This window comes from Entelurus aequoreus, linkage group LG16 (genome assembly GCF_033978785.1).
Source record: "Entelurus aequoreus isolate RoL-2023_Sb linkage group LG16, RoL_Eaeq_v1.1, whole genome shotgun sequence".
NCBI classification, from domain to species: domain Eukaryota; kingdom Metazoa; phylum Chordata; class Actinopteri; order Syngnathiformes; family Syngnathidae; genus Entelurus; species Entelurus aequoreus.
The window spans coordinates 32,194,009-32,214,645 of record NC_084746.1 but is presented as its reverse complement, the minus strand read 5'-3'; the positions used below and the strand labels follow the sequence as shown (position 1 = coordinate 32,214,645).

General features: G+C 39.2%; 2 protein-coding genes across 5 annotated transcripts in view; one reads left to right on the top strand and one right to left on the bottom strand.

Annotated features, from left to right (window-relative positions):
* The window catches only part of LOC133630850 (oxysterol-binding protein-related protein 1-like), a 63,978-nt gene extending 61,911 nt beyond the window's left edge, over window positions 1–2,067 (top strand). The window contains exons 27-28 of one of the 3 annotated variants that reach the window (XM_062022656.1): window positions 998–1,088; window positions 1,197–2,067. In XM_062022656.1, the coding sequence (XP_061878640.1) occupies window positions 998–1,088; window positions 1,197–1,299 (194 nt within the window). In that variant the 3' untranslated portion in view covers window positions 1,300–2,067. The remainder of the gene's footprint in view (window positions 1–997; window positions 1,089–1,196) is intronic. The other 2 variants (XM_062022655.1, XM_062022657.1) reach the window with 2 other exon arrangements.
* Window positions 1,994–20,637, bottom strand: part of LOC133630851 (tetratricopeptide repeat protein 39C-like) — a 51,318-nt gene continuing 32,674 nt past the window's right edge. Inside the window, exons 3-14 of one of the 2 annotated variants that reach the window (XM_062022658.1) lie at window positions 19,816–19,944; window positions 19,612–19,726; window positions 19,172–19,550; window positions 10,453–10,621; window positions 10,292–10,385; window positions 10,121–10,228; window positions 9,945–10,054; window positions 9,751–9,874; window positions 2,510–2,607; window positions 2,345–2,449; window positions 2,243–2,281; window positions 1,994–2,177 (exon numbers count right to left, since the gene is read on the bottom strand). In XM_062022658.1, coding sequence (XP_061878642.1) covers window positions 2,076–2,177; window positions 2,243–2,281; window positions 2,345–2,449; window positions 2,510–2,607; window positions 9,751–9,874; window positions 9,945–10,054; window positions 10,121–10,228; window positions 10,292–10,385; window positions 10,453–10,621; window positions 19,172–19,550; window positions 19,612–19,726; window positions 19,816–19,944 — 1,572 coding nt within the window. In that variant the 3' untranslated portion in view covers window positions 1,994–2,075. Of the gene's footprint in view, window positions 2,178–2,242; window positions 2,282–2,344; window positions 2,450–2,509; window positions 2,608–9,750; window positions 9,875–9,944; window positions 10,055–10,120; window positions 10,229–10,291; window positions 10,386–10,452; window positions 10,622–19,163; window positions 19,551–19,611; window positions 19,727–19,815; window positions 19,945–20,637 lie in introns of those variants that run through there. The other variant, XM_062022659.1, reaches the window with a different exon arrangement.

Genomic DNA, 20,637 nt, shown 5'->3' with positions numbered 1-20,637 from the left:
AAATAGCAAATCTGTCAAATGATTGCCATATCATAAATGTTTTAAAATGGCTAAATAGAGATATCAATATATATCTATTAATTATCAACAATGTAATAGTGTTGAATTAGTGTCTGGGGGTCCTCAAGGCTCCATTTGGGGACTTATTTTATTCCTAATCTAAATCAATGATTTAAAAAATGTTTGTAAGAATGTATTGCCTCTTATGTTTGCAGATGTTCTCTTTATTGTATTATCACATTTTAATCTTGATTGCTTGACAGGAAAAGCACATGAATAACTCATATTTCTGAATGGTTTAAAGGTAATAAATGGTCACGAAATAAAAAAAAAAAAAAAACTTTCTGACTTCGAGTATGAAAATAAAAAGCTATAATGAAAACAATGCAAGATTATTCATTGATAACATTTAAACTAGCTTGGGGCCTCAAACCAAATGTTTAGGAGTGATCGATTCAAAAATGAACTTGGAAACAACATATTGAACTTGTCTGTAACAAAATGATAAAATGATTTCATTTATCGTTCTTGTGTGTTGGCATATTATAGTTGAATATATTACCATTCTATTTGTGGTGCTACTTATCAATCATACCTTCACAAAATCCTAATAATTCAAAATGTGTACTTAAGCATAATTCATTTGGACTGTCTTCATCTCCTTTTATAGAAGACAATTTTGACTAATTTAATGTGAACATATTGTATTTTTATATATAAGTATGCACGGTAGATTTACAATATTTACCAATAGTATTCCATATTTTAACATATTCCTCTGATATAGTGTACAGTACATGTGACTTATCCATACAGTAAATAGATAAATGTTTATTGTATACGATACGTATCGTATTTGACTGGTCTATTCCTGCTGCTGTCATGTCTTGGGGGAGGTGTCTTTAGGGTCTTTTTAAATCTTTCCTGGACATGTTTTGCTTGACAGTGTATAATTGTGTTCGCAAATAGTTTGTAAATATCTTTGTGTGCATGGAAGATATGGCCAGTGCAGAGAAGAAGCGACTGGAGGAAAAACAAAGGATGGCCCGCAAGAATCGAGGCAAGTCCACAGATGAATGGAAAACAAGGTAACAGTGCAGCGCCCCCCTCTGAACACAGTGCACTACTACAGGTGCTTGTTATTGTCCATCTAAGCAATATAATGAAACACTGATGTTGTTGTCAAACGTCCACAGGTGGTTTCAGCAAGGAGCTAACCCTCACAACAAGGGTCAAGACTGGCTCTACTTGAAAGGCTACTGGGACAGAAGGTACAGTCAGCTGCCTGACATCTACTAGCAGGTAGAAACAGCAGATAACTATTTGTAAATGCTTTGGTAGATGTTACAAAGCCGGTTTGTCATCATTGGTAAATGATGTTGGCTTCAGAACCTTACTGTAAGTGCTGTGTTTAAATATTCTGTAGTGCAATACAAGGAAGTTAGACTGGATAAAAACTTCCTTTGTCAGAGTGTGAACAGAGTAAGAGTGGTAGTTTAGTGTTTTATTACACTTGCAGAAAAAGCTGCTCTTCCACTGTGAAAAGGTCAAAGTTAAATCTGTAGCAATATATTTACTAATTTAAATGCATGTGAATCACTGTAACTATGCAAGTGTCACCACCTGCGTGTAGCTGCTCGTCTATTTTACACTACGAACTTGACTGTTATAGAAAAGCTCACTTATTGGTTTTGCTTGAATTAAAAATTGCATGATGAATAATTATCTTCTATCTTTAATGGCTTATTTACCCCCCAACTCCTGAAACATGTTTTTATAGTTCAAAAAGGATTAATTCATTGCCAATTCAAATGAGTAGTTTTAAAACATCCAATATATAAAGAGGAACTAACTGCTTTGCAGCAAAAAGGTACCACCGTGCCATCAAAGTTTGGCACATTTAAGGACTACGTGCAAAACATGTTTCCACATGGAATAAAGTTCCAGAATACAGTGTGATACTCCTACCTGCAGATAAGCAAAGGCCACCACAGAAAGTGTTGTGCTGCTTTTTGGCTCAGAAAACCAACATAAAAAGACATTAAAAAATGTAACATGAAATATTGTCCAGAGTGTCATTGCTGATGTTTGGGTTGAGCTGCAGCTCGCGTGGAAGCAAGAGCAGAGTGGATGCGAACATGAAGCCTGTTCTCAAAGTCGTAACCTGCATAATCGTCCTGCAAAAGAAAAAAAATAGTTCTAAACTCAATAACAAGCGTGTACGACAACTATACTTTGATACCTTTGCCTGGAGCATCAATATATGGCCTTTGGCTGCAGACTGGAGAAACAAGCCACAATTTCACCTTTGGAACATAGTCCTATAGATGATGATGGTTGTTACCTCAGAGTTGTGGAGGAGCACACATGCCAGCTCATAGCAGGAGTAAGGCTGCACGTACGAGTTGCTCAGCAGGCCCACCTCATCACATGAAGCCAGGTGGAAATACTGCAAAGACAACAATGTAGCTTCTATCATCATCATCAACCATGCAAAGCATTACAATACCTCAATGGCATCTTCACTGTTATGGAGGCATTTGCTCACGGCGCCCAGAAGCAGGTTTTTCAGCCCCGCACATGAGGCGTCGTCAATCGCCTGAAGGACTGAAACAGACATTTGTAGTTGCCAGACAACAAATAAGAATAATAACAGACTCACAATAAATTACAGTATATGTAAATAATGCAGCAGTAATAAATACACATTCCACTGTTTGCAATTTTTTCCCACAGACTGAGCAGTCTTGTTTAAATCTTACTAAGGGAATGAATAAACTTGTAAATTGTTCAGTTGTTGTTATTTCCGCTTATTCAGCTGTTTTGATAATCACAGAATGCTTGTGTACGACTAAATAATCCCCAGGTATTTTAATTGGTGAAAAAATTACTGAAAATAATTCAAGACCACTGGTATGGGGGCACCAAAGACAATATAGTGACTGATAATAGCAGGTCTGCACAACACGCTGCTCTGCTTGTCTCCTTGGACTTGAACTAGCAGCCTGGAGACACTTTAACGTCGTGTGCCGACCTAGGTCAAGCGAAGGTGTTATTCAATTGTTGACACGTGGGCAGTGTTGGAACTAACGCGTTAGAAAGTAACGCCGTTAGTTTCGGCGGTAACTAGTAATCTAACGCGTTATTTTTTATATTCAGTAACTCAGTTACCGTTACTACATGATGCGTTACTGCATTATTTGACGTTATTTTTTATGTAGTATCGGCTAGAAACAGAGGATCTGAGTGTGTTTTATTGCAGCGGCGTGCTTCTGATTCTTCCTCTGCGCTCTGTGTGTGTGTGTGTGTGTGTGTGTGTGTGTGTGTGTGTGTGTGTGTGTGTGTGTGTGTGTGTGTGTGTGTGTGTGTGTGTGTGTGTGTGTGTCTCGGTATGGGTGGGAAGGGGAAGGGAGGGGAAGGGGGTGCGCAATACAACGTAAACCGTTGGCCAACCAAAAAGTAACCACAGAACACTATACGACTATACGGTATAGTGTTCTGTGGTTACTTTTTGGTTGGCCAAGCGGACGTGACGACAGGCTGTCCTCACTCTGGTCCGCACAGACCTGGAGGGGGCGTGCCTTAATCCGGCAGAAATTGGGGAGAATGGTTGTCCCGGGGAGAGGCACTGAAATTCGGGAGGGTTGGCAAGTATGAGATATTCTCACTTCTTTTCTTTTGTCGAGCACAAAGAAAATAACATTTTAGTTAAATGTAAGTTGTGTCTTGGATCAAAGATCCCGTCTACTGCCCAAAACAATTCAAATCTGCCTGGTTAGGCTTTGTGTATGTCACGTGTGACTTCCTTAGGTGAAGCCAGGTTTACAGCTATATTGTTGATTGATTCTTTTATTAGTAGATTGCACAGTACAGTACATATTCCGTACAATTGACCACTAAATGGTAACACCCGAATAAGTTTTTCAACTTGTTTAAGTCGGGGTCCACTTAAATTGATTCATGATACAGATATATACTATCAAAGATATACTATCATAATAATACAGTCATCAGACAAGATACTCATCCGAGTATATACATTGAATTATTTACATTATTTACAATCCGGGGTGTGGGATATGGAGGGGGGTAGGTATCAACACTTCAGTCAACAATCAGCATCACAATTGCATCATCAGAGAAATGGACATTGGAACAGTGTAGGACTAACTTGGTAGGATATGTACAGCAATTAGTGGACACAGAGAGAGAGATCAGAAAGTATAAGAAAAAGTGTCTACATTTGATTATTTACAATCCGAAGAGGTATTATGTGGAAGGAAGGGTGTTAGTTTAGGGTTGTAGTTGCCTGGAGGTGTTCTTTTAGTGCGGTTTTGAAGGAGGATAGAGATGCCCTTTATTTTACACCTGTTGGGAGTGCATTCCATATTGATGTGGCATAAAAAGAGAATGAGTTAAGACCTTTGTTAGTTCGGAATCTGGGTTTAATGTGGTTAGTGTTAGTGTTATTATGCTGTTTGTTACTTAAGTATGTTATGTTGCAGCTATTTAAAATAGTTTTGTCAATTTGTTCTGGCCTGAAATAAATTGGCCCTTTGAAACATATCTTTGTCTTTGTGTGTTGTATGTAGAGCACATTGCTTAGCAGAGTTCAGTGATGCAAATGCATGTCAAGTTGATCAACACATTGTATTATTCTCCAGTGCAATAACAGTACTGAAATGAAGGCTAAAAGGGCATTAATGGGAGCTTTAAAAAAAAAAGTAGAAGTAACTAAATAGTTACTTTTCACAGTAACGCATTACTTTTTGGTGTAAGTAACTGAGTTAGTAACTGAGTTACTTTTGAAATAAAGTAACGAGTAACTGTAACTAGTTACTGGTTTTCAGTAACTAACCAAACACTGCACACGGGCAGGGATTAGGGATGTAACGGTATGAACATTTTATATTATTGCGTTCTTTTTAAGTGTGCTCAACATTTTCAAAAAGTACTTTTACTGAAATCTTTTAACCCACAAATAACATTCAAAATGATTTTGTTGTGAGAAGAAACATTGTAGATAAACACTGTTTCATGTACCTCAAGTAGAAATCACATGACAGCAACACAGGCATTATAAAGAAAGTAGTATGGCATAAGCACTAATACCATAAATAGAAATAAATTTAAAAATTGTGCAAGATGGCACCTACTGGCCATAAGATGTAATTACACTTAATAAAAACAGGGTCAATGTCATCTAGTCTTACACATGACAGAACTATTTGAAACAGCATCATGTCTTTAGCAGTCAAATATGACAGTCAGGTCTTTTGTAGCCTGACGCTGTCACAGTACATGATGCAGCTGTGGCATTGGACTCGCCCACTCTGTAAATAAGGGATTATTAGTTTTATTAGATGCTGATTATTATAATCATCTGACTGACACACACACACACACACACACTCTAACGTTACTCCTCTAAAAACAACACAGGATGCAGAGTTTCTGCTAGGATTTGTATTTAACTCTAACATTAAGTCATAAATGGTAGAAAACACACAAAACTAGAAATATGTGTTACTACAGCCCAATAACATTTATTTTTACAGTAAGTTTATGTTAAGTAACTATACTAAAGATTGATGGACAAACTGACCTTTTCAAACATTTACATCATGCATTCAGCTACAAGTTGACTTACTTGCCCTGGCTGTGCACAGTAGTTTGGGGTCCTGGAGATGGATCATAATGTTTGAAGTGTTGTGCCCTCTTCACCATGACTTTTTTGCTGAATTTTCTGATAATTTGCTGACTATTCTCCATTTCCCCCCCTCAGCATCCTTTACGAATCCAAAGTATGTCTAGACTTCAGATTTTGTCCGTTTACTAGGAGGGAAAATCTCCTTGTTTTTCCAGGCCAACTGTTACAAACGGCACTAGTGACCATCAGTGACGTGCGGAATCGATACCAAATCTTTATGTACGATACTTTTGTTATTTCAGATCACGTATATGATTACCAGGAACACAGGGTGAAGTAACAATCATTGAGCTCTAGTCTAAATGAAAAGTGATTGGTGGGAAAATAATGTGTATATATATACAGTATATATATAATATGACACTACACTAATCTCACATAGGCAAAAATACCTAGATTTATTCAGGTAAAGTTTTGTAAATATATTCATAATTGAGGTGTCATTAAATGATACATGCTATAGAACAAATAAAACAGCACTTGCAAACTGTTTTAGTAAATTACAAGCAATCCAAATGAGTCAAGTAGTATAAAACAGCAAATGTGTGTATCATTTATCAAAGGCTATTTGGAGACCCTCCATAGAGTTCAACATCCATCCATCCATTTTCTACCGCTTGTCCCTTTTGGGGTTGCGGGGGGTGCTGGAGCCTATCTCAGCTGCATTCAGGCGGAAGGCGGGGTACACCCTGGACAAGTCGCCACCTCATCGCAGGGCCAACATAGATAGAGAGACAACATTCACACTCACACACTAGGGCCAATTTAGTGTTGCCAATCAACCTATCCCCAGGTGCATGTCTTTGGAGGTGGGAGGAAGCCGGAGTACACAGAGGGAACCCACGCAGTCACAGGGAGAACATGCACACTCCACACAGAAAGATCCCGAGCCCGGGATTGAACCCAGGACTACTCAGGACCTTCGTATTGTGAGGCACATGCACTAACCCCTGTACCACTGTACTGCCTGAGTTCAACATTTAAAAAAAAAAAAAAAGAATAAATAACCGCGTCATTGCAGAATAACGATTTTATAGTGTTTGAAGATGATTCTCCATGAGCAGCAACGTTTGAAATATACTACTTTTTAAATTTTACCAGACACATTAGGTATATTTTCACAAGTATCAGTATTGGCTCGGTATTGTCGATACCAGCCTGAATTTGACTCGGTATCAGATCGAAAAGAAAACCATCCTCAGGAGGTGCTTCTGCTGCTTTTCTAGGACATGAGCAATGTCGCCTAAAATGCGTTAATGGTTTCTCCAGAAATTAACATTTAACGGTATTATGGTGAACCGCGGTAAAACTAACAGGATTACCGCTATAAATTCAAATGACAAAACCATGATTGATAACCACACTTCAATAAACTCACGGACCAGTGATATTGCTCATTTACTGGAAAAGCAAGCTAGTGCGCTAATCGCTAGCAAGCTTAAATGCTGACATGAATACAAGAGGCATTAACATTTTTCCCCATTAAGAAACAAAACTTGTAAAACTGTCTGAGCAACTAATCTATGCCAAGAAGTGATGCCACATTACGTCACATAAGCCAGATGTGCAATACTTGTTTTGCCTTTATCATTAAACAGAAGATAAACATATTTCAATTCAAATAAAAATTGTGTGGCTCTTAAGAAGCCAGAACTATATTTAATGTTTCTCTAGCCAAAGAAAGTATATTGTCCATTTATTGTTTTTTAAATAAAACTTGGTTAAAAGATTTCTGTGAATAAATAAGTAAGATTTTACAACATACAATAATAAATGTTCATATTGAAACACTGACATGTTTTTACCTAAAAATTAATAATCGTGATTTCAATATTGATATAAATAATAGTGATTATTATTTTAGTCATAATTGTGCACCCTAAAGGCTGGAATATACTCTCGTGTCGCCTAGCTGACGGTGTCTTGTTTGATTTATAGTTTTTTCCGTGAGGGGTGGCACCAGACCTGTAATTCTGTTCTGTTAAATTCATTTCATTCATAAAAAATCTTTTAATGTTGGCGACTAGAGAGACATATTCTCATTTTACAACAATTCAACCAATAAAGAAATATTTTTGCTCAATTATATCTTTTCATCGTCATGATTTTTAAATTTTTTGAATACAGAAAGAGATTTACATTGTTTTATTCCACTATTAAGTTTGTTCCATAAACTAACTCTTCTGATTGAAATTCTTATTTCCATTGTCCCTGTTCTAAAACTACATTATAATTACTTTCTCTTTTTACAACTCTGATTTGAATGATGTTTGTTAGAATTGTTGCATGTGCTTTGTACATCGTTCATTCTCTTCCTAAAGACTCAGGGGCCGTGTCTTCAGCTGTCACTGACTAGATATTTATTTTCTTATGAGTGATGACATCTACATCACACTTTTTTAGTCAAGGTATATAATAAATACACAACGGTTTTTATTAACGTGTTAAAGGTGATAAATAAAAATACAAGACTATAAGTTGGTGTATTACCTTATTGTGATTACTTGCATTGATTCGAATCAGACAAGATTTACAGTAGTGCTGATAAGTTCAACAACTATGAATTTACATTGTAGAGGTAAAAAAAGTCCTCCTCTCTTTCCAACACCACATGTAAGTGGTTGGTTTTTACCTTCTTATTTGTTCAGCTTCCATACTTGTTTCTTTACCCTTTACAAGAAATACATTGGAGTGACCTTTGTAGCTTTCTAGCTTGAGTGCACTAGTTTTTCTGAAACCCTTATTTAGTTAGCACAGGCAGGTTGGAGCAGCACTTTTATTGTGAAGACAGGAACTGTGTGGTCGTTCTTTACACTTTTAAAGATAAAAGTTAAAGTGCCAATGATTGTCACACACACACACTATGTGCGGTGAAATTATCCTCTGCATTTGACCCATCCCCACAGGGGAGCAGTGAGTAGCAGTGGTAGCTGTGCCCAGGAATCATTTGGTGATATAACACCCAATTCTAACCCTTGATGTTGAGTGCCAAGCAGGGAGGTAATGGGTCCCATTGTTATAGTCTTTGGTATGACTCTGCCGGGGTTTGAACTCACAACCTATCGATCTCAGGGCAGACACTCTAACCACAAGGCCACTGAGCAGGTGGCCTTGACGGCCGTTGAAATGACAAATGCTTCTCATGTTCCTGCCGGACGTTATTATTATTTGCAACGCTCTTCAGCTGTTGGGAAATGGTCAAGAGAGAGCTATCATGTAATGGTAAATTAATAAAGCTGTTAAACAACTATAGTAAGTTAACGACATGCTGGTTGTAATGTTTATGGTTTTCAGAGTTTGCAAACGTGCTTGAAAGAATATTGACGGAGAATGAGAAGTGTTGCGTGTGTGCACTAGAAAGAAAATGTGTCAGAATTCAACCTGTTAGCACAAGATTGGCAATAAAAGTTAAAAAGGTGTCATACTTTGAGACGTCTTCCGGATGCAACAACAACAAAAACTGAGAAACGAAACATTCTGTAATTATTTTTCAAACGCACCAAGTTATAAAGTACACAATATCGGTTTTCATGCAAACGTTCAATCACGGTTGTTTTATTTCATACAATCATTTGACCCTCCTCGGCAAAAACTGAACAATCACAGTTGTGCAGTCCAAGCCGCCACTGACAGGAAGCTACGATTTTATGGAGGTGAACACAAGGCTTGTGGTAAGGTACACGAGGGAGAGGGCAAGTTATGTGACATGCCACTATCAGGCTTTAGTTGGGTCGTATCAAAGTTGGAGGTAAAAACAAAAAAGATTATTAAGACTAAAATAGGTGTGTGCAACCAACTTGTGTTTTACCGCTGTGCTTTTATTTTGAAGCCTAACTTTTTACAGTCTGCAGGATGTGTGGTACGCAGATGTTAACCGAGTGGTCTGAAAGCTTTTTTGCGCCGGCTGTCCTTATTTTTTGGAATTGTTTTCCATAGACAGGAAAAAGACAAGGAAAGGTACAATTGTAATTTCCCCTCAAGGATTATTAAAGTATTTCTGTTTCTGATTCTGATTCAAGTATGAAAGTGTAGAGAAGTACCTTGCATCATGGCGTGTAGTTTGGTAGAGGAGCAGTTGGAGAGCGCTTTCCACAAATACAGAATCTCAATGACTGACAGGATACAAAGTTCTTTGGACAGACTGGAGCTCTTCAACTTCTCCGCCTGCCACAATGACAACATGTGCACGTCGTTAGCAAGAAGTGCAGTCAAAGCAAAGAACACACTCGCTGACCTTCTTCATGGAGAAGAGCTCTATTTGATTGTTCTTGCGTTTAAAAAGTTTCTGAACATCCTTGAAGACGGTTAGCGCCCCCTGCAGGTCGCCCATGGCTCCTTGGCACACTGCCCACCAACAAGACACAACATTAAGATGGTGCAGAAGACAACAACAATATGGACGCCTGCTACCTCCGGTCAAGTAGGCATAGTAACATTGAGACCAGCGGGACTCGTTTTTCAGACGCTCAAAGGCTCTGAAAGCCTCCGAGTAGTTGAGCTGGATCATGTTGCACCAACCTGGAACAACATGAAGACATCAGAAACAGGTGTGTTACATTTCCACATAGAGGAGGAACTTACCCATTTCATACAAACACACATGCTGGATCTCACGCTGCTCTGCAGCCAGCTCCAAGGCAGTGCTGAAGGATTTCAGGGCGCTGCTGATCTGACTCTACACACAGGAAGTTGTATGATGACAACGTCAGCATTTCTCGACATCATTCCTGAAAGTTTATCACCTCCAGACGCTGAACTCTGCCTTTGAAAAACATGAAGAGCGAGGAGTTGGGATAGATGGTCTCTCTTTGCTGAAGAATGGCTTTGGCCTCCACCAGGCCTGAGTGTGTGTCGCTGCCGTCCAGGGCAAAGAATGGCTGCACTACTGTGTGGTACCACAAGAGAGCCAAGCTGTCACAGGAAATCATACAATCAGCATGGTTTTGCAATTGAACATTCTGCAGTGTACAGTAGAATATGCACCTACCTATAAATGCTGTCAACATTTATAGAATATAAGCATTTTTATTCAAAGTGCAAACAAGATCACCTTAGTGCAAGTACCGTCTTTTCTGAACTATAGAGCGCACTAGTGTAAAGCCACATCCACTAAATTGTGGGGAAATAATTTTTTTATATACACATTAGCTGCACCAGAATGTAAGCCGCAGATATATATGTTGCGAAATGAGTTATTTACACGGAAAGATTTTGTAAAAGTTAAATAATTGTTTCCAAACAGTGCCTGTCACACAACTGATCGGCCAAACAGAAGTCATCGTCATGTACCCACTAGCGGCAGAAGCTAGCTCTCCAATCAACTAAACAGACATTTTGGTGATTTTATTGATTAAATTGTGAAACTGAAACAAAACAAAAAGCAAGCCATTTTAAGTTAATATTATGCACACACGACATTCGCTAATGTTAACGACGCTGGCTTCATTACATCACAATAGCACGTACAAATATGCATGAAAACATAGGACGGTTTAGTAAGAAATAATTGTTTTAGTTATATTGTAAAACTTACAAACATGGCTAGGAATTATGAATGAAAAATCCATATCCATACGAGTAGAAACGCTAGAAGATGAAAAGACACTTCCGCTTCCGGGCACTGCAGTGAGCAAACTCGACAAAAAGATGGCATCATCGCACAAACAATAACACACTTTTTCAGTATGTTTGTTTGTTTTTTTAAAGCTATTTCAATTATGGCCTTCAGCGAAGAAAAATCTATAAATTGGCCGCACAGTTTTATAAGTGTAGGAAAAAAGTAGCAGTTTATAGTCTGGAATTTACGGTATTATAATGCAACCTCAGGTCAAAATGTTATTAATTATTAGGAAATAATTAATAAAATAAATAAAGTCCTACTGAAATTAAATGTTCTTATTGAAACGGGGATAGCAGATCCATTCTATGTGTCATACTTGATCATTTCGCGATATTGCCATATTTTCGCTGAAAGGATTTAGTAGAGAACATCGACGATAAAGTTCGCAACTTTTAGTCGCTGATAAAAAAAGCCTTGCCCCTACCGGAAGTAGCGTGACGTCACAGGTTGAAGGGCTCCTCACATTTGCACATTGTTTACACCAGCAGCGAGAGAGATTCGGACCGAGAAAGCGACGATTACCCCATTAATTTGCGCGAGTATGAAAGATTCGTGGATGAGGAACGTAAGAGTGAAGGATTAGAGTGCAGTGCAGGACGTATCTTTTTTCGCTTTTACCGTAACTTAGGTACAAGGGCTCATTGGATTCCACACTTTCTCCTTTTTCTATTGTGGATCACGGATTTGTATTTTAAACCACCTCGGATACTATATCCTCTTGAAAATGAGAGTCGAAAATGCGAAATGGACATTCACAGTGACTTTTATCTCCACGACAATACATCGGCGAAGCACTTTAGCTACGGAGCTAACGTGATAGCATCGGGCTTAACTGCAGACAGAAACAAAATAAATAAGCCCCTGACTGGAAGGATAGACAGAAGATCAACAATACTACCAAACTCTGGACAGTTAATGCTTTCCAGCCTGGCGAAGCCTAGCAATGCTGTTGCTAACGACACCATTGAAGCTAACTTAGCTACGGGACCTCGACAGAGCTATGATAAAAACATTAGCTCTCCACCTACACCAGCAAGCCCTCATCTGCTCATCACGACCCGTGCTCACCTGCGTTCCAGCGATCGACGGCACGACGAAGGACTTCACCCGGTCATCGATGCGGTCGGCGGCCCGGAGACGGAGGAAGTCAAGGTGAGGACAGCGGCGCGGCGGCGGGCGTTGTAGCGTCGGATAGCGCGTCTGCTATCCGACTCAAAGTCCTCCTGGTTGTGTTGCTGTAGCCAGCTGCTAATACACCGATCCCACCTACAGCTTTCTTCTTTGCAGTCTCCATTGTTAATTGAACAAATTGCAAAAGATTTACCAACAAAGATGTCCAGAATACTGTGGAATTTTGCGATGAAAACAGAGCTGTTTGTATTGGGATACAATGGTGTCCCAATACTTCCGCTTCAACCCTTGACATCACGCGCAAACGTCATCATACCAAAACGTTTTCAGCCGGAAGTTTCTCTGGAAATTTAAAATTGCACTTTATAAGTTAACCCGGCCGTATTGGCATGTGTTGCAATGTTAAGATTTCATCATTGATATATAAACTATCAGACTGCGTGGTCGGTAGTAGTGGGTTTCAGTAGGCTTTTAAGGCATTGCAATCCATAACTTTACAAAAAGAAGATGTACACAAAACACTTTTGGAAAAGCTGCCAGGTATTTACTGTTTGCTCAGGTAGCAACAATTAAATACATCAAGTAGAAGTGAAACAAATGCAAGATACAATTAAAGTGCCACCATTTAAATTAAACAGCAGCTTCAGTGTAGAACAGGGGTGTCCAAAGTGCGGCCCGGGGGCCATTTGCGGCCCGCAGCTAATTGTTTACCGGCCCGCCACACATTCTGGAAATGCTATTGCAAAAATAAAAATGAATGAGGTGAAATCTAATGAGAAAAGTTGCAATGTTGACACAAAGCTGCCATGCAGGCTGTTTTTTTCTTTTGTCTTTCTTTATTTTAATTTTTTTGCCATTGCTCCCAAAAAAATATATAATGACAAAAAATCCATGTTATAATGAATTATTTTCAAGGCTCCAATTACTTCAAATATTTCACTATAAAATGTTTTATGTGGTAAATATTGCATATATTGTGTAGTTGCCATATAAAAACATCAACGTTTTATTTGACAAAAGCGCATAAAACAAACAAAATAATAGTTCAAACGTAAAATCGATAGATATATCTGAAGTTGATCTCGTAACTTAAGTGTTGAAAGTAACAGAAAAACCTAATGAAAACGTATCACTTTATGAGTGGGCCACCTTTTGGATCCCAAATATATTTAGTGGTATTTTATTTATCTTTTCACTGTGATTACTCAAAAATATTAAAGAAATAAAATCAGTGCATTATTGATCTTTTAGGGCTCTAATTACTAAATACTGCATATTTCAGTTTTATTATAAAAAACAAAGTTGTTTTTGACATAAAAGCCATAAAACCTATTTTTTTTTTATTACTTTATATCAACTTGAAGTTGATATAGACATTTACTGTAAGCGTTAAATTAAAAAAAATAATAATAATTTTAGTTATTTTTAACATTTTAATGACTGAGACCCTTTATGATCCCCAGGACCCCTAAAGGTAAAAAAAAAAAATCCTATATTTTGTCATGGTTTAAAAATGAAAAATATCAAAATGGCCCCCACATGCTTTAATTTTTCTGTGTGCAGCCCTCAGTGGGAAAAGTTTGGACACCCCTGGTGTAGAAGGTCAAATACTTTTCAAGGTGCCATTCTTCTGGTGCAGCTAGGTCTTTGTCTTTAGCACAATGAACAGTAATAGATGCCGTGATTACCTTGCTAAGTTGGGGCTGGAAGTCTTTCAAATCTGTTTACTTGTCTTGCCAGTTGGTAGCGCTGCTAGCATTAGCATTCCTAGCTCCTCATCGCCGGCTTGACTATGTTCATGCCGTCACAACAGGTGTGTGCTCAGATTAGTCTTGTAGCCGCTACTTTATTGCTGCTTTCCAAACTTTACAACTGGCCATACTTTTAACCAGCTGACCATTCTTTTTTTTGGGCCATCTCGCGGGTCCCTTCCCGGCAACAGAGGCAGACTCGCAGGCTCAGAGAGACCCACATGCCCAAACATTAATGCCAAGGGGGCTGAAAGGACGTTGCCTTAAAGGCCTACTGAAATGAATTTTTTTTATTTAAACGGGGATAGCAGATCTATTCTATGTGTCATACTTGATCATTTCGCGATATTGCCATATTTTTGCTGAAAGGATTTAGTATAGAACAACGACGATAAAGATTGCAACTTTTGGTATCTGATAAAAAAAAGGCTTGCCCCTACCGGAAGTAGCGTGACGTAGTCAGTTGAACATATACGCAAAGTTCCCTATTGTTTACAATGATGGCCGCATGAAGTGAGAGAGATTCGGACCGAGAAAGCGACAATTTCCCCATTAATTTGAGCGAGGATGAAAGATTTGTGGATGAGTAAAGTGCAAGTGAAGGACTAGTGGGGAGTTGAAGCTATTCAGATAGGGAAGATGCTGTGAGAGCCGGGGGTGACCTGATATTCAGCTGGGAATGACTACAACAGTAAATAAACACAAGACATATATATACTCTATTAGCCACAACACAACCAGGCTTATATTTAATATGCCACAAATTAATCCTGCATAAAAACACCTGCGTGTTTGTTATGCTAGCTCCTAGCTCCTCTGCTAGCTCCTAGCTCCATAGAACACGCCAATACAATACAAACACCTGATCAACACACACAATCACTCAGCCCAAAAGACCGTTTACCTAACCCAAGGTTCATAAAGCTTATATATTTTTAAAAAGTTACGTACGTGACGCGCACATACGGTCAAGTTATCGAATGTTTAGCAGCCAAGGCTGCATACTCACGGTACCTGATATTCAGCTGGGAATGACTACAACAGTAAATAAACACAAGACATATATATACTCTATTAGCCACAACACAACCAGGCTTATATTTAATATGCCACAAATTAATCCTGCATAATAACACCTGCGTGTTTGTTATGCTAGCTCCTAGCTCCTCTGCTAGCTCCTAGCTCCATAGAACACGCCAATACAATTCAAACACATGATCAACACACACAATCACTCAGCCCAAAAGACCGTTCACCTAACCCAAGGTTCATAAAGCTTATATATTTTAAAAAAGTTACGTACATACGCAAAAAAAAGCCAAAGCTGCATACTCACAGTAGCACGTCTGCGTCTTTGTCATCCAAATCAAAGTAATCCTGGTAAGAGTCTGTGTTGTCCCAGTTCCCTACAGGCGTCTGTGTATCCAAATCAAAAGTCCTCCTGGTTAGAGTCTCTGTTATCCGAGTTCTTCCATCTTGACTGCATCTTTCGGGAATGTAAACAAAGAAGCGCCGGCTGTGTACTGTTGTGGCTGACTACGTTCGAAAAATACGTCCATTTCGCACCGACAACTTTCTTCTTTGCTTGCTTGGCTTCCTTCTCCATAATGCAATGAACATGATTGAAACAGATTCACGAACACAGATGTCCAGAATACTGTGGAATTATGAAATGAAAACAGAGCTTTTTCATATCGGCTTCAATGTGGAAGGCATACCCGTGTTCGTCGGGCTACGTCACACGCATACGTCATCCTCAGAGGCGTTTCGAACCGGAAGTTTAGCGGCAAATTTAAAATGTCACTTTATAAGTTAACCCGGCCGTATTGGCATGTGTTATAATGTTAAGATTTCATCATTGATATATAAACTATCAGACTGCGTGGTCGGTAGTAGTGGGTTTCAGTAGGCCTTTAACCTTCTATCTGGCTTCTCTCTCAAAGTGGAGTCTCACGGGATGAGATTTTTTACGAGAATTACGGCTCATGTTGCAGAGCACCCTTTAATGTACTTGAAATTTTAGAAATATCGCTTTTATTTAGAAAAAAAATGCAATGGAAACGCAGCTAGTATTGCACAAATTGAAAAAAAAATTAAACGTGGTAAAACACAACCACTGACGACAAACTAGTGTTGTCCCGATACCAATATTTTGGTACCGGTACCAAAATTATTTCAATACTTTTCGGTACTTTTCTAAATAAAGGGAACCACAAAAAATTGCATTATTGGCTTTATTTTAACAAAAAATCTTAGGGTACATTAAAGGCCTACTGAAACCCACTACTACCGACCACGCAGTCTGATAGTTTATATATCAATGATGAAATCTTAACATTGCAACACATGCCAATACGGCCGGGTTAACTTATAAAGTGCAATTTTAAATTTCCCGCTAAACTCCCGGTTGAAAATTCCTTTGGAGGATGACGTAGGCGCGTGACATAGCCAGTTTAACAGAGGTATGGCTTCCCCATTGAAGCAAATACCAAAAAGCTCTGTTTTCATCTCATTATTCCACAGTATTCTGGACATCTGTGTTGGTGAATCTGTTGCAATTTGTTCATTGCATTATGGAGAAAGAAGCTGAGCAAGCAAAGAAGAAAGTCGGTGCGAAGCGGAGTATTTTGCGAGGGAAGTCAGCAACGCAACACAGTCGGTGTTTCATTGTTTACATTCCCGAAAGATGCAGTCAAGATTGAAGAACTCGGACAACAGAGACTCTTACCATGAGGACTTTGATTTGGATACACAGACGCGATACCGTGAGTACGCTTCCAAACATTTGATCGCTTGCTATAACTAGCTCGAGCTAGTAGCTAGGAGCTAGGAGCTAGGAGCTAGCATAACAAACACCTAGGTGTTTGTTAAGCGGGATTAATTTGTGGCATATTAAATATGAGCCTGGTTGTGTTGTGGCTAATAGAGTATATATATGTCTTGTGTTTATTTACTGTTGTAGTCAATCCCAGCTGAATATCAGGTCCCACCCGCGCGCTTCCAAACATTTGATCGCTTGCCCGTACGTGCGTGTCACGTACGTAACTTTGGTTAAATATATAAGCTTTATGAACCTTGGGTTAGGTGAATGGTCCTTTGAGCTGAGTGAGTGTGTGTGTTGTGCAGGTGTTTGAATTGTATTGGCGGGTTTTATGGACAGGATCCCGTCCATATAACCCGCTCGAGCTAAAATTAGCTCGAGCTAGTAGCTAGGAGCTAGCATAACAAACACCTAGGTGTTTTTATGCGGGATTAATTTGTGGCATATTAAATATAAGCCTGGTTGTGTTGTAGCTAATAGAGTATATATATATATGTCTTGTGTTTATTTACTGTTGTAGTCATTCCCAGCTGAATATCAGGTCACCCCCGGCTCTCACAGCATCTTCCCTATCTGAATCGCTTCCACTCCCCACTAGTCCTTCACTTGCACTTTCCTCATCCACAAATCTTTCATCCTCGCTCAAATTAATGGGGAAATCGTCGCTTTCTCGGTCCGAATCTCTCTCACTTCTGGCGGCCATCATTGTAAACAATAGGGAACTTTGCGGATATGTTCAATTGACTACGTCACGCTACTTCCGGTAGGGGCAAGCCTTTTTTTTAAATCAGATACCAAAAGTTGCGATCTTTATCGTCGTTGTTCTATACTAAATCCTTTCAGCAAAAATATGGCAATATCGCGAAATGATCAAGTATGACACATAGAATAGATCTGCTATCCCCGTTTAAATATTAAAAAAATCATTTCAGTAGGCCTTTAAACATATGTTTCTTATTGCAAGTTTGTCCTTAACTAAAATAGTGAAAATACAAGACAACTTTTGTTTTAGTAGTAAGTAGGCAAACAAAGGCTCCTAATTTAGCTGCTGACATATGTAGTAACATATTGTGTCATTTATCATTCTATTAATAATTGTCAACATTATTAAGGACAAGTGGTAGAAAATGAATTATTAATCTACTTGTTCATTTACCGGTACTGTTAATATCTGCTTACTTTCTCTTTTAACATGTTCTATTTACACTTCTGTTAAATGTAATAATCACTTATTCTTCTGTTGTTTGATACTTTACATTAGCTTTGGATGATACCACAAATTTAGGTATCAATCCGATACAAAGTCGTTACAGGATCATACTTTGGTCAAATTCAAAGTCCTCATGTGTCCAGGGACATGTTTCCTGAGTTTATAAACATAATATGAATTTAAAAAAAACGAAAGAAGATGTGATGCCAAAAAATAGCGACATAATCATAGTAGTATTGCTCCTGTACTTGGTATCATTACAGTGGATGTCAGGTGTAGATCCACCATTTTGACGCCGGTGAGCTACGGTGTGTAGTGAAGCATGTTTAGCTATTCCTCGTCCTGCAGGGATGATACTTGTAAGAAACTCACTTTATTTGTCGCCATGGAGGCGAGGATTAGTGATTTAGAAGTAGCTAAAACACTGCCGACTGCGGCTGAACTTTAACCGCTAGCTAGCTAGCCATGTCTTAAAGCACCTCTTCCTGAGGGCGTTTCAGTGTTATAGCTTCACCTTTATTGTTAGTTTTAGGCCAAAATGCGTCCGTTCTCCCTTTTCTGTCTACACACTGTGTCTGCTTGTAAGTACTCTGTGATTGTGCACTGCCGAACATGCTCCTCTGCTTGTAAACCAGCAATGTCATGACGTGACGACAGGGGCGCATGGGGTGGGGGACCGGTATTTTTCAGAGGCAGTATAGTACCAAAAATGATTCATTAGTATCGCGGTACTTTAATAATACCGGTATACCGCACAACCCTACGACAAACCAAAGCAACTTGTTGGTCAACAACCTCGCAGATAAACTAAAATAATCTCCAAACATTTTCCTACGTACATGAGTACTTATTTTCCACTCCTTGTCCCAAAGAAGCAACAAAAGCCGAATAAAAAGCAAATATTGTAAGCCAGCACTCACATACTCACGTCGCTAAGGGGGCCTTCATGTCCTGACTCTGGCTGGCGTAGGTGAGCGCCGACAGGCCTTGCAGGCGATCGCCGGGGAAGCCCAGCAGGTTGACGATCTTGAGGAGGTGCGGCGGCACCATGGAGATGCACAGGTGGAAGAGGCCGTAGCCGAAGCTGACCGAGCCTTTCAGCCGGTCCAGGGTTTCGGCGCTGATGCCGTCCAGCCTGTGAGAAGGACCGCGTCCCGGCGAGGATTGTGAGGAAGATGACGGGGAAGACAGCGCTTGCTGCTGGGAGGCCGTCCCCCTGCCACGCTCCTGCAGCTGGGTGATGTCGCCGTAACATTTGTTGTAGACTTTCCAGGCTTTACGCAGGATCCAACCTCCTTTGATGTACGCTGCGAGGGGAAGACATCTCCTGCAGTGACGGCACAATGAAAGGCAGCAATGTGAACCTACCTGACAGCTCCTGTTTGGTAAAAGCCAGCACAGCGAGGTAAACCTGGCAGTCAGCAATGATGATCTGCCTCTGGAGTCGCTCCAAAGCCACCACTCCCGACCTCCGAGAGTCCGCCTGCCCACACGCAGGCGTAATCGTGCAGCTTTTCACACAATGGCCAGCACACTCAGCATTTCATGGTCAAGCCAAGACTCATGACTCACCGTGCGCTTGATTTTGCTTTTGAGGGTTTCGATGACGCCGGCGTTTTCGCTCTCGCACAGCTTCTCTGTCGCTTTGAGGTCCTCGGAGGCCAAGTGCATCTTCTCCTCTTCAAAGGTCATCATGGCATTCTACAAAAAAGGGGAAATGTGAAAACTTTAAACTACTGAAAATGTGCCTTTAAATTGGCACTAAACCTTAGTGTCCAAAAATGAAATAAGTCCAAAATTAGTCAAATTGAAAAAACTAATAATAAAAGTGTCCAAAAATGAAACCATAATGCAATATACACATGTATATTGCATTATGGTTTCATTTTTGGACACTTTTATTATTAGTTTTTTCAATTTGACTAATTTTGGACTTATTTTACATAAGACTGGAACAGATTTTTATTTTATATTACTTGTAGGGTTGTCCCGATACCAATATTTCGATACTTTGACACTTTTCTAAATAAAGGGAACCACAAAAAATGGCATTATTGGCTTTATTTTAACAAAAAATCTTAGGGTACATTAAAAATATGTTTATTATTGCAATCTAAGAACAATTTTGTCCTTAAATAAAATAGTGGACATACTAGAAAACTTGTCTTTTAGTAGTAAGTAAACAAACAAAGACTCCTAATTTGTCTGCTGACATATGCAGTAACATATTGTGTCATTTATCCTTCTATTATTTTGTCAAAAATATAAAGGACAAGCTGTAAAAATTGATTATTAGTCTACTTGTTCATTTACTGTTAATATCTGGTTATTTTCTATTTTAACATGTTCTATCTACACTTCTGTTAAAATGTAATAATCACTTATTCTTCTGTT